This window comes from Mchenga conophoros, linkage group LG14 (assembly GCF_057382185.1).
Source record: "Mchenga conophoros isolate Kocher_MC1m ecotype Shallow Benthic linkage group LG14, M_conophoros_male_GT1.1, whole genome shotgun sequence".
In the NCBI taxonomy this organism is placed as follows: Eukaryota; Metazoa; Chordata; class Actinopteri; order Cichliformes; family Cichlidae; genus Mchenga; species Mchenga conophoros.
Window position 1 is genome coordinate 17,518,365 of NC_140539.1, and position 14,273 is coordinate 17,532,637.

Consider the following 14,273-nt stretch of genomic DNA (forward strand, 5'->3'; position numbering starts at 1 on the left):
AAATTTTCAAACAACTGTTTATCCTAACAAATGAGAAAGTCACCTTGAGCCTTACAGAAAACAGTAGACACACATCAGCCTTGATGAGTTGCTAAAATCAAAACAACTGAATGGATTTTTTTGTGTGCTAATGCTGCTGTTCTTCTATTAATGCCCCTTAATGTTTTATGTATTTTCCCACTGAAGGGAAAAAGAACTCTGGGCTTACTGGTGGAGAACTGTGGAAGAGTGAATTATGGAAAAACCCTGGATGAACAGCGCAAAGGTGCAAGCAGTTTAACAAACAGATGGCTCTGCAGACATTCCAGTCAGACGAGTCTTGCCTTGAAATCTTTTCCTTTTATTTGAGACCCTTAGAGAAACTCATTAACATTGTTTTAAGATCCATAAAGAAACTGAAGCAGCTTTGACTCACCTTTCAGGTCTTGTTGGCGATATTCTGCTAAACGAGCACACCCTCCGAGACTTCAATATTCACAGTCTGGATATGAAGCCTGCCTTTGTAAACAGGTTTGTATGTGTCAGTTATTATTCAGTTTCCCCACCAACGTTTGTGTTTCCCCGTCTTTAAACTTGCCTTTTCTTATCCAATCCATTTAGTAATAATCCTGCTTATCACCATCCTGATAGTGGGGAGATGATGCCAGAATGCAAAACAAAAAACCATCAAAAACATCTTCAGTTAAAAGCATTAAGGACCAGATTTACTAAATGGGGCAAAAATAAAGTGTGAGCATAATCCCCAAATAACGCTGACAGGCGGGGTTAGTTTTACAAGTGATGTACAAAAGTTGTGCTGTTTTCTAAACACAGTCACTTGATTTCAATAAGACATGTTAAATCTGCCAATAACTGCAAGGGATGGGTTTGAGAGATGGATTTGTTTAGTAAAAACAACAGGTTTGCAGACTTAATGGCACACTGAGCACTGTGAAAACTACTTGCACTTTCCATGGTCCTGAAATGATAAGTTCAAAATTCTACGGTTAAATTGTAGGGTTCAAAGTCAACATTGTCATCCCTCTGTTCTCGCCGTCCTGCCGTACTTTCCTGTTGGAACCAGTTGCAGGTTGTGAGATAGCACTCGCAATATGTTGAAAAGAATCTGCTGGCAAAAACTGGAAGTTTGGTTGTCACTGGTATCTTGTGACTCCTTCAGGTTGGAGGTTCCAGGTCATCTCTGAGTTCATTGAGCAAACTTTGTAAATGATATGTTTTTAATCACATCTTTGTCCGATGTTCCAAATAAATTGGCACGAGTGGAGAAGCGTCTCTCTCTTCTAGCACGGACCCTTACACCTCTGAGGTGGCTCCTAAGTGCAGCAATAATTGGCACCATTTCAGGACCAAAGAATAAGACATTCTTTTTTTGGAGTTAAGTATCGCCACGCTTTGCAGTAAATTGTGTTTAGGAAATGTTAGTAAATATATTTGCACACTTGATTTCAATATTTCCCTCCCTAGATTTTGCACACCGAGAAAAGAACTGGCAGAAATGCATAACCAAGAGGGTCAGTCACAAAAATGAGTTCCCACCTCACTCTGCTCTCTTTAAACATCAACTGTACTTTTTAATACTTTAACCCAATATGTGGTGGTCCAATGAGTTAGTAGCACTTAGTGGCTCTAAAGGCAAGTCAATATATAAAATGCCAATTCCATGCCCAAGGACAACCATGTCATAGATAAGTGTTGAACACACAACAAAATGTCATTAAAAACATACAGTACTATGTAAAAGTCTTGCACCAACCCTGATTTCTTTATATTTTGTTAGAAGTTTGTTAGAAGCTTAAAAGTCAATATTTGGTATGACTACCTTTATTCTTTGACACAGCCTGAACTCTCTTAGACAAGTTTTTCTATAGATTCTTTAAGTAGTCTTCAAAAATAGTTCTCCAGGCTTCTTGCATAAGCATAAGCTTTATCTGGATAAATTAGCAGACCTGCTGAATGAGCATAAATATGTTCTGTTAAAGAATAAACTGAGCTGGGTGATAATTTATCCCCTTCATACCTGTGTCCTGAGTGTCCTTCCTTTTCATCCTAGGTCTTACAAGAGCTCCAAAACATCAAAATTACTGCAAAGACAAAGAGGCACTGAGGGTAGAAATGGACTAGCATGGATAAACAGAGCAGGCATTGAATACTGCAGTATGTTTGCTGTTTTTCTGGAAATGTTCTTTGAGGCTTTTACCTTCAAGGGCAGGCCACACAAATGCAAGAACTGAACATAGCTCTGCAGTGGAAACTGATCTGTGTTATTTTCAGAGAGTTCAGCTTGCAGTTTTTTGATGCTATGACCTACCTACCTTGAATGTGCCATCAATGCCATTATGGTCATCGGGTCTGGTGGTTTCTATACATGGAAGCACAACACTACAGTCAAACATTAAAAGGCCATTTTGCAGGAGGTGGCACTCTGCATGGACCAAATGCTTTTCCCTCATGATTGCATTATTAGAATCCCCTCTCATATTGCCATATTTGTGCTCCACATTTGTACCCCACACTGCAATTTATTTATTTAGTTTTTCTCATTGCTAATGAACACTAGGGTTACTCTGTCAGCCTGTTAGAGGTCTTTATTTTTTCCTAGTAACATTTTAATTGCAAATCTAGTGTATTTCTCGCTGTATAGCTTCAAAATAAAATTTCTTACCTCAGCACCGCGCTGAAAATGTCAAGTCCTAAAGCATTGTACCAATGAAAGCTGCAGATTCCTACCCGGAGAAGAAATTCTGGTCTTATATCACTGTAACCTTTTGAATTCACTTACTTGTTAAAAAAGTGAAGTGTGTAAATACATCTGCATATTCCACTGCTAGCAAAATAAATGTTGTATGAAGGACGTGATATGCTGCTGGCGGACAAACAGGCCTGCTAAAAGTGATTTTTTTTAAGTCAGATTTATATCACATAACTCACATTTGTACTTTTTATTCATTCTTCACAGACTGGAGAGTGCAGGTCACTGGATGTCCATGCGCCATCAGCCCTCCTTCCCAGGGTTTTTCCACAGCAGACTCTATGTGAACGGCTCACCTCAAGACACCTTCATCAAACTCCCTGTGAGTGATTCAGTTGATTTCACCATTGTACAAAATGGGAAAACATCATTAGAAATGATATCCTCACTAACTTCACAGATTTGAGTGGTGTTTGTTTTTTTTGACACAAATTCAAATTTAAAAGTATTTTTTCTTGATGTTTATTTTGCATGAATTTCGAGTTTTGATTCTTCTAGATGACAGAAACACAGAAGTTTCACATAAACAATCTAAAGCTGTCGTCACCGTGTTATCAGGGGGATCTCTCCTCTAATCTGTTACGAATTCTGACATCAAGCTAGAAATTCAGTTTAGAGCAGACATCTGTTAGGAGATCAGCTTTTCACTGAATTTCATTTTGGGGAGTGATAATCGACTTTGACTTTTGGTTTTCTAATTACTGTCATGAATGTTGATTTAATGAATTAGTCTTTATTTCATAGTTAATACACATCTGTAAAACATGCTCAGATAAATGGCTTGATTGCATGCTGACTCGTTTATAATTCAGTGGGCAAATTTACACAATGATATTATTCTTTCGCTCTGCTAGTGAGATCGGACAATTTCTAAAGAGGTTTTTAGGAGAAAAGGCTGTTCAGTAAGGCATGAGTAAGTCCACCTACTATTGGTAGTCGGGAACATGTTTTTTTCTTTTAATATTTTAATATCGTTACGCACTGTAATGGGGAACTGGTTGTGTTCACAGGGTTGGAGCAAAGGTGTTGTGTTCATCAATGGCAAGAATCTGGGACGTTACTGGTCCACTGGTCCTCAGCAAACTCTCTATGTCCCAGGACCCTGGCTTCACAGGGGTGACAACCAGGTACTGTGTCTTCTCCAGAAACACATGTGCTTACCGTTTAGAAAATCTGTTTAAAGTCTGTTTTACACACTTTAGCTAGAGTCAAGAGACCTAGTGAAGACGACCTGGTGCAGTTGAAACTGAGTCAGAATGAGGGAAAAAGGTGATTTAAGTGACTTCATGGTTGTCGGTGCCAGACAGGCTGATCTGAATTTTTATCAGAAACCGCTTACACTGTGATCTTTCCACACAAACATCTGTAGGGTTTACAGCGAATGGTCTGAAAATAAGATCAATTATACAGTGAGCAGTAGTTTTCTTTTCTGATGCAGGACATCAGAGGACATCAGAGGAGAATCGCTAAACTCGAATAACCACTCATAACAATCGAGGCGTGCAGAAGAGCATCTCTGAAAGGACAGTTCATCATTTATTGAAGCTGATCGGTTAAAGCACCAAATGACCACACCGGCTCCCACTCTTGTTAGCTGAGAGCAAGAAACAAGGGCTACAGTTTGTACAGATGCAACAAAATTGAAAAATAGAAGAAGATTAGAAAAATGTTTTCTGCTCTGCCAAGTCCTGGTTTCTGCCACAGCATTCATGGCAGGGTCAGAACTTTAAGACTCACTGTCTTGTATCAGTGGTGGTATCAATTTGCTGGTGGTGGCGTCATGGTGTGGGGGATATTTTTACAGTGAGCATTGTTTAAATGCCACAGCCCTACCTGAGTATTGTTGCCATCCTATTATTACCACAGTGAACCCATCCTCTGGTGCCTGCTTCCAACAGGATTACACACCATCTCAAAAAACTCAGGTAATCTCAGACTGGTTTCTTTAATGTGACAATGAGTTTATTGTTCTCAACTGGGCTCCACGGTAACCAGATCTTAGTCCAGTAGAGCATCTTTGGGATGTGTTTATTGACATCATGAAGATTTAGCTGGCAAATCTGCAGCACATCATCCTATCATGTCAGCATGGACCAACATCAATCAGGAATGTTTCCATCACTATCTTGAATCTGTGCCATGAATAATTCAGGCCGTTTTGAAGGCAAAGGGGGTCCAACCTGATACTAGCAAGTCGTCCATAACATAGTGGCCAGTGAATGTGTGCGTACAAAACTATCTGTGTATTTATTTAGTTCTATGCAGTTTTTCTCCCTTCTCTACAACATTTTTTAGATTTTTCTCCACTATTTATAATATAATATAATATAATATAATATAATATAATATAATATAATATAATATAATATGCACATGCTATTTTATATGAGCTCATACGCTGCAGTTTTCAGTCATCTGTTTTGTTCAACTCTGCAACTTTATTTCTGCTCTTTCTCCCTGTTTTCTCCTCTCTTAGTGTGCGTATGTTGACATTAGTTCTTAAACACCCACACTTACTGTACTTTCATGACCTCAAATAAGCCGGTATGCAATGTTTTTGACTTGTCATAGGTCATAGTGTTTGAAGAGCAGGAAACCGATGGTAAGATCCAGTTCGCCAGCAGCCCAGACTATGGCATGACTATTGATGTCCAGTGAGGAGAACAAGAGGGAAGGGTGGATTAAGAGAGGAAGAGGGAGGAGGATGGGAGGATAGCGTGGGAGGACACGACCGCTGTAAGCTGCACTGACGCCTTTCTGCAACTCAAAAACACTCAAGACTGACACGTCAGTGAGCACGACATCAGCAATGCAGCTGTGTAACCAACTTCCTCACAGCAGTTCCTCATTACTGTGTGTTTGCAGCTTTGTTTTTATTTATTTTCTTAACAGATTTAACCTTAAACCCTGAAACGTAATTGGAGATCAAGAAACGGAAGGAGAGTGAACTTGATTATAATAAATGTTCTTCCTCTGAAAGACTTAATTTATTGCTTGCATCCAGACTGTATAACAACAATGTGTGAATAAAGAGTTGTTTGACCTCTCTGCCACTAACCAAGGCCGAGGAAACCTTTAAATTGTTTTATTTATTTATTGACTCTGTTTGCTTTTCAAATATACCTTCTGATGGTATGTTGTGTGCTTCTGTGGATAGGTCATGCACACAAAGTGTCTCTGAAAATCTCTTTTCCTTTTTATGAAAACCTGTCATGTGTCTGGTCATCATCAGGGATTTTCTTTGAAGACATACTACAGGAAAGCAATGCATTCTAGATCGATTAGAGGTGGGTGGATCGATCAAAATATTGATCGTTTTGGTAGTGCTGATATTGGTATTGGATCGATACTTAGTCTCTGTCCTCAAAGCTCAGTATGAGCCCACTAACTTGTGTTAAATTAATAATTTTTTGGGGGGAAATAAAAAAACATATACCTCAAATGTGCACTATGAAAAATGTCTCAATCTTCATTTGAACTAGGTAACCTGATGCATTAAGTCCAACACTTGATCTAATCAATGGATTTACAAACAGCTGGAAACACAAGCAAGATGTATGTAGACATAAAGTTTGGCAAAAACCATTTTATATAGTAGCACAAAAAATGCACTGGTTACAACAACAATAGCATGAAAGCAAAACTTTTATCCAGACTTTGAGCCCTAAACGTCTTCACTCTGAGGGGGAAATTACATGCAGTACAACAGACAGTACAGAGGCATCCACTGGACACAATACACAGAGCCAGGTGAGGTTGTTCTCAGTGATTTATTTATCTGGATTCAACTAACATCTTTCTCTGAGACAGAATTGCTGTGGCAAATAAACAACCTTAAGAGTCACATGCATAAAATGTGAATCGCATGAGGCTGAAAGATGACGGTGGAGATGATGAAAAGGGAGGACTTTGTGTCTGTGTGTGTGCATGCGTGTGTGTAAAGTGTATTGTGCCTTTTAAACGCCCTCAGAGGGGTTATGTTCTTTAAATGACTTTCAGTGTTGATGTTGCTGCACATTGCAGGACGGTTACTTTATAACAGACTAATGCTGTATCACATACTGCTTGATGCGTCATCAGCTGGGATCAGATGAAGGGCAAAGTTGAAACAGCATCACTCTGACGTTGAAGCCTTTTTAAACCAGGGATGTCAAATTCATTTCACATCGTGGGCCGCAAAGAAGCTACTTTGATCTTAAATGGGCTGGAGCAGTGAAATGACATGCTAAATATTAATAATTACTGGAAAAGTTCTGACAATTCATTGCCCAGACTGGCCTGTAATTATAAAATATAAAGTTTTAATTCAAAACATATTTTATTAAATGACAAATTTATATAGTAGATACTGAGAAAATGGGAAATTTCTGTCAATGAATTGTTTATTTATTACTTAATAACTTCAGCAAACTACAAATGGGGGGGGCTTCATTAACAGGAAAAGCCACAAAACCTATGAAAATCTATACAGTCATTCACATTTTCCAGACTGGAGTCTTTGCAGGTCAATTCTGGTCCCTGGGCCTTATATTTGACACCCCTGATTTAAACTGTCCTGACATCGCAGCATCATTGTTCTGAACTCACCACTGCCTCGTCTGTACCCCACATTGCATTTGTTCGCCTACACAAACGCAGCATTTGGAACATTTTGTTTCACTCGTAAAAAGCAAACTTTTCAGATGGATTCTGTCATTGACTTTTAACACATCTCAAGTAGAGCTCAGCCAGCAGCAGTGCTACGGTCCTCCTGGCACCTTCAACCTGTTATTGATCTGTGTAATCGTCCCTGTGTACAGTGTAGTGTATGTGTGCATGCTGTTTACTGGAAAATACAGATTAAAGGGCAAAACCCTGGCATGACTGAATTGCACATCCAAGCTTGAAATAAATATATAAATAAATATATTAAATTTGATTTTGAATAAATAATGGGAGGATAGCGATCTCTCCGTGGCTGCGGTGTAATATCATGCAGTCAGTGGAAACGGCCTGTGTTATTTTAGAGATACCAAACAGCCTTTGTCTGCGTGTGTATCTTATCGCATCCAAAGTGAAATCTGCAATAACACGGGTTCTGCGGCTTGTACGTGTTCATGAGGGCAGTAGGGTGTTTTGAGTTGGCTGTGTGTGCTGGGTTATGGAGGATGGTCTGGGTGTTTTGTTTCGTTTTTCTTTTTTTCTTTTTAGGAGGTGGGGGGAGGACATAGATAATCTAGCAACAGCACAGAGGCTCAGTTCTTTCTTGAATTATCTCCAGCTACTTCTGCTGGCCAGCGTCAGATAAGAGAGCCACCGCTGTGTCTAAGATGGATGATTTATCAAGCAGAGGAGAGACTCTATTATACGAGATGCAGAATAACTTTCAGCAGCGCAGCGTCGTACCTACTGATGTCTAATGTTCAGAGGAGCAGAGACTCCATTTCTTGACATCCATGGATGCTAACACACATCACCTCACTGCCAGATCTTTAGCAAAAATAACACTGATTTTCATTGTGCTTTTCTTCTTGTAGCCCACTGTTACTTTAGGCTTGGGTTTAATATTTGATTTCATATGTGGAGGCCATAACTAATAATAATAATTCTCTATGTTTTGGGGTTGGGGGGGGGGGGTTCTTTAGCGCTAACAGGAAGTGACAGGCTTTGTGAAAACCAACTGTGTAGGCTCTGATGCCGCTTCATCCTTCTTTTTTTGGGGGGGGCTATACACAGCAGACTTATGAGGTCCGGGGCAGATGTGCGTGTGCTTGTGCACAGATAAAGGGAAATATTAAATCATTGAGTTTTTCTGCATTGCAAAAAACTCACAAAGTTACAGCAGATGAAGTCAAGGGTAGATTTGGAGGGGGGTGTCAGGGCAGCGGTTGTGAATCTGCCACGTTAATGATGCTGATGTGCTATTACTCTTTCCATGTGTTGAACCCATTGTGAACCTGTGCCTTGTTGTGTGTCGTTCTAAGGAATTTACCAGGGAAAGGGACTCTTTCTTCTTCTTCTTTACATAGAAATACAGTAATTACAATGCATCTGTCAAACCCCTCCTCTGACTCTTCTCATATTCAATTAGTATTTATACATGTCGTCACAGAGGAACATTTGTGTGTTTTTAAGTGCTAGGGAGAGTGTTAGGTTTCTGATGCTTACTTGTACAGTTCAGCTTCGAAGCACAGAGGGGTACGTGTGCAACAGCAGTCTGTCTTCAAGTGTACGAGTTATGATGGATGACTATAAAATGGACAGAGTAAATGTAGGCAAGAGTCAGTAGTATTGAACTAGCAAGCCAAGTGCATGTGAAACGCCTAAACCAGTTAAATGAACTTAAAGCAAACCGAAATGAAGAAGTTTCCTTCCCTGTCTATGTTTGCGTTCGCTCAAAAAGGAAAAATCCACATCAGGCGTCTTTCTCCTCGGAGTGGTGTTTTTTTCTTGTGTGTTGTTTTTTTATCCAGGCGGATGATGTGGGCCGTGTCCTTAAATCCATGAGGAATTTCTCAGGGGGGGATACGATGTGCAGATCCAGCCCCATTTGTCTTTTATTTCCTCTTTTTTTGTTCTTTTAAATTTGAGGTGGATATTTCTTAAAACACTTGTTTGGCTGAATCCGCTGTCTGTATGCTTTTTTTTTCCTTCTTCGTATTGTGCTGTCTCTTTTGTTAGGCTGTCCTCAGCGGGCCATTGTTCACCACCGCCCCCCCTGCCACCCCACCAACCCTGCGAGGCTTCCTTTGCTGTTGTCTCCTCTGCACATCGGTGGCAGACCTGACAAATATCTGCTGCCTTTTTGCTATAATCTGTGCTTTAATACAATACATTATGTACTGTTTTGGTCCATATTTTTTTAAACAAAAAATGTCAGATTGAGTCAAGAGGATTAAGTCCCTCTTTAAATGCCCCCCACCTCCTTTTTTTCCTTTTCCTCGTGATTAAGATGTGAGCACTTATCGAGAAGCTTAGCCGTTTTCTCCCTTCTCAGCTCAGAGGCCAGCCACCTGCAATGGAAAGGATTAAGACGGGTTGAAAAAAGATCACCAAGGTTTAATTTAATCTCAGTAAACCTGTTTATTTCCTTGGCGACATTTAATAATGGACAGCAGCTAATTGGACTTTAATAGAGGGGCACTGAAAATGACTGAATGGCGTATCAGGAAACATTAATGATAAATGCTCCTTTTACAGGCTAACCAGGCGAGATCAGGTGATACTAACCTCCTAAATTCACCTTATTTGTAAATGAAGCTTGCCAGTGAACAAAAGGTTGAGCTCAGTAACAACTCTTGGCTCAGTAAGCGCAGACTTACTGTGGCGGGAACGCAGTCAGATCTCCACATTGGGGTCTGTGAATCCCTTTTTTCCCTCGTTTACAAGGACGGGTTTCTCTGTTCTCGTGTGCCAAACGAGTATCTGGTGAGAAAAAAAACAGCATGGAGATAAACAAGCAGGAACATTAGTGACATGCCGCTCCCTTAATGCACCCATTCAGTCTGCTCCCCGGTCAGCTCCCACTCCGCCTCATCTTCTTCAAAAACATTCAATTTCCCTTATAGCTCCAGCCCCCCCACCTATATGCAAAGAGCTACTTGAGTGTGAACCCTGCATTAGAAGGGAGTGACAGGAGACCACAGGAGTGCTTTATCTTACAAATATGATGAAGCCCTCTGAGTTTAGCTTGTGTAAAAGAGTTCTCTCCTTGCCATGGGGTTAATGGCTACCACCGAATGACAGCCTAGTTTTAAAAAATGTTTTCACACCACAGTTTGTGTAAGCTCCTTTGCTTTTGTGGTGCAGCTCTTTGCACACTTCCTCCGGGTGTACTATTGTTGCTATCGAGCCTTTACACTGGCTTGGTTTTGGCCCACAGAGAGCATACAAACATCCAGGAAAAGGACGGCAAAAGAAAAACAGGGAGAGAGAAGAAACTGTAAGTGTCAAGCTCATGTTCTCCCCCCTCCTCTCCTCTCCACTGTGCTGGAACCCTTCCTCCTTTCATCTTGCCGCAGCGCTGGTCATGAATTATGCATTGGGCTCGTGTGAGATACGCCAGGAGTCCACTCCCACTTTGCTCAGGTGTGTGTGTCTGTATGTGTGCGCAGGGGGGGTTAATTATCAAACCTACATCTGAAGTGGTAGATTATGAGGAAGAGAGATGCCCGAGCACGATTTTCCATCTTTTTTTTGTCTCCCCCTAACCCTTTCGCTCCCGCCCTTCAGTCCGTCCCTGCACTCATCTGTAATCAGCGTGACACCCCGACGTCCTCGCTTCTCCATCGACTCCAATTCCGTTCTCTCGGCCCTCCTCTGAATCCCCTCTTTTCATTTGGCCCTCTGAATGGCAGAGAAAAACAGGGGAGAAAACTGGCCCTTCCTTTCTCTTCTTTCGCTCTCTCTACATGTATCTGTATTTGTGTGTGTGCGTCTATTTGTGCGCGTGTGTGGGGGTGGTTGTGGTGTGGATATTGGCTAGCTCAAGCCCTCTGGCTGACTCCCCATTGCCCTGAGAGAGTGAAGTGACCCAAACCACTGGCCATAAGCAGGAATGGTGGAACGGGTACTGAGAAAAAATTGTGTTGCTGCTGCTGCTGTTAGCCTCAAGCTACTGACTCAAGTGTGTGTGTGGATGTGCAAGAGAGCACGAGGGCAGCCTGGGAAATATAATCAATGATTTCCAACTTTTTTGCAAGAGCCTTAAACTTATAGACACTCTGACCATTAGAAAACCATCAAGTTTTTTCATGAAATACATCACCTTCTGACTCTCAAAGAGGACTAGGATTTTTTTTCTTTTCCCCAGAGAGAGGACTGGGGGTGAGGGCTCAGTCAATTAAGTTTGTTTATTCTAAATCCAAAAGCCAGGAGCCAGTTGGCTTATCTTTAGCTCAAAGGCTGGAAGGAAAGAAACAGCAGCTCTAAAATGTCATATATAAGTAAGCATGTGCACTAAAATGTCAAACTTTTTCTTTAATAATTAATAAGACCTCTCTTATGAAGGAGACTTTCTGTGTTTTGTTGTTACGAACAGCTTCTCTGACGATCTCGATTATTTATAGAAAGTCACACTCTCATTGCTAATGCTTTTATTTTTAAAAGAGAGGGAAAAAAATGACTATTACATAACTTGTGAAAACTAATAATAATTCTCTTTGTTGCCGACCGTGGTGCTCAGCAGGGGGCTTGATTTTAACGCTGCGAGAAAACATATTGTGGATTTCTTTCCGCTCTTTCTTCTTAGTCTAAATGATTGGTGAAATTCATGTCGTGGGATGATTCAGCACTTAAAAACATATAAACTTGTCAAGGCGGGTTATGCACAGGCATAATGGTTCTATGGAGCGGGGATTCCCGTGATGCACTGATGAGTGTTTCTTCACTCACCTCTTTTCAGTCTGTGTTTATACACCGCTTTGCATTTAATCATTAAATATTATTAAAATTTGTCTCTCTTCCACAGTGTGTCTTCTCTCCTTCCTCCCTCCCTTCTCCCCTCAGCCTGGTTCTCCTGGACGCTGCTAAAAGGGAGTTTTTCCTCCCTGCTGTCACCAATGGCTTTCACATAGGGGTTGTCTGATTGTTGGGATCTTCTCCATAATAATTAGCATCTTTACCTTACAATATAAAGTGCCTTGCAGTAATCGTTTTTGTGAGTTAGCAATATATATAAAAAATGTATTGAATCTATAGAAGTCAAGCGGACACACAAATGGCATAAACCTGGTCCAGTCCAAAACAAGGCTAGGCAGCGCCTTTACCACCTTCGACAACTGAGGACCACCCCCCACCCCCCCAGCATCCACAAGCATCCATAAGCATCCATAAGTGACTGAGACAGGACTTATTCTTAACACATCCCAGCCTGACTCTTCTGAGCCTCACTACAGCACTAGACACTTTAACACCCACCCGCACAATGTACATTTTTCATATTTTCAATTTAAAGTTTCCAGACTGTCTTATTTATTTAATTCACTTAATGTACATAATTCACTTACTTGCTGCACATAATGCTACTTACTGCACATAATGTCCTCCTGTATATGTTCTCTCTTTTTGCACAGTTGAGGAGTGTGTCAGGCTACATTTCACTGTGTGTTGTACTCGTATAACTATGCATGTGACAAATAAAGAATCTTGAAGAAAATCATTAGGATTGAAAATGAACAAAAAACAAAACAAAAAAGAAAAACTTTTAAAAGTGTTCAGAAGTCCTGGGGAACTATTGGTGATGACCACTTGACCAATAGCTACAAAAAAGTGAAAAACCCCCACTATGTGAAGCTCCTTGGAAGCACAATACTGCATGATTGGTATGCAAACGATGCACGGCAGACCTGACCACATGGTTCACTTTGTTACACTTTTATTCTCGGTTACTGTTCTCAGTAACATTCCTTGGCTGCAGCTTTTCAGCTCCAGCCGCGCGCGCACACACACACACACACACACACACACACAACAACAACTCAAAACCCAGTACAGACTTAAATGCAGGGGAGGCGTGATGAGCTGAGGCAGCTTCGGTGTGTTAGCCTCCCAGCAGCGGCGCTACAGACCACGCCCTGCCACATGATACTTTATAGTCTTGAAAATTGGATACCAAATATATTTTGTACTGCTGTCCCCATTAGAATCAGAAACGGAGTATGAAGCCAGCTTAGCGTTAGTGTCGTTATTTTATAATGCTCTGGTAAGTTGTGATAAGTACATTTACATCATAACAGGTTTGTGGTCCTTTACATGAGTTTTTTCCATTTTGCTTTTTATGTTACACCATTATTCCACAACATTTCAAATCATGTGGTTCCGAGCCTGTAAAGCTTGTGACCCTTTACATGGAAAAAAAAAAAGCAGAGTGGTGTTTAAGGCTCTCTGTCTTGTAGGATTTTAATTCTACAAGACAGAGAGCCTTCACTGTTTGAAGCAAACAGTGAAGCAAATCCCTGAAATACAAACCGCTCAAGGCAAGCTGCTTAACATCAGTAAACATGTGAAAAACTAACCCCAAAAATCAAGGAAATTACCTTAGTGCAATTGGCTGCTTTCGGCTCCAGGTCGTTGAGTGTGACAAGCTCCCGGAGCAAGCTGCTCTCCTGGTAACCTCCCTTCACCCCGCGAAGCTTAAAATACGCCTGTGGCTTGAAGAGGATGAGCCTCAGGTTGATGGCAAAGCCAGCCATGTCGATGGCAAAGGGCCGATGGGGGTCAAACACCGTCTTCCAGCCGTAGACCTTACCGGCTGCATTGACCTTGGGGGATTCGTACCTCAAGCCACCCACAAAAGCCACAGGCCACACAGAAACCTTCCGAGTCGATCTCATCTAGCGAGAGGAGAGAGGGGGGAAGAAACAGACAAGGGAAGACAGCAAATTAGTCAACTGAAAAACCATACATGACAGCGAAACAGTATTTGAGCATCAGCTGCTGGCTTTACAGCAGAGCACGGACAGAAGCTTTTTAGAGCTGCTGCTGCTATTCATTCTGAAAGAATATTGACCAAGCTATTGTGGCCTGCGAAGCTGACATGCTGTCA

At 41.2% G+C, this 14,273-nt stretch overlaps 2 protein-coding genes across 7 annotated transcripts in view; one reads left to right on the forward strand and one right to left on the reverse strand.

The window, feature by feature from the left end:
- The window catches only part of LOC146559540 (beta-galactosidase-1-like protein 2), a 42,757-nt gene extending 36,928 nt beyond the window's left edge, over window positions 1-5,829 (forward strand). For all 3 annotated transcript variants that reach the window (XM_085245593.1, XM_085245594.1, XM_085245595.1), the window contains 5 exons: window positions 187-265; window positions 423-510; window positions 2,957-3,071; window positions 3,760-3,876; window positions 5,321-5,829. In XM_085245593.1, the coding sequence (XP_085101719.1) occupies window positions 187-265; window positions 423-510; window positions 2,957-3,071; window positions 3,760-3,876; window positions 5,321-5,407 (486 nt within the window). In that variant the 3' untranslated portion in view covers window positions 5,408-5,829. The remainder of the gene's footprint in view (window positions 1-186; window positions 266-422; window positions 511-2,956; window positions 3,072-3,759; window positions 3,877-5,320) is intronic.
- A 674-nt stretch (window positions 5,830-6,503) lies between these two features.
- Window positions 6,504-14,273, reverse strand: part of b3gat1a (beta-1,3-glucuronyltransferase 1 (glucuronosyltransferase P) a) — a 96,163-nt gene continuing 88,393 nt past the window's right edge. For all 4 annotated transcript variants that reach the window (XM_085245600.1, XM_085245603.1, XM_085245599.1 and 1 more), the window contains 3 exons: window positions 13,765-14,061; window positions 10,051-10,153; window positions 6,504-9,741 (listed from right to left, as the gene is read on the reverse strand). In XM_085245600.1, the coding sequence (XP_085101726.1) occupies window positions 10,067-10,153; window positions 13,765-14,061 (384 nt within the window). In that variant the 3' untranslated portion in view covers window positions 6,504-9,741; window positions 10,051-10,066. The remainder of the gene's footprint in view (window positions 9,742-10,050; window positions 10,154-13,764; window positions 14,062-14,273) is intronic.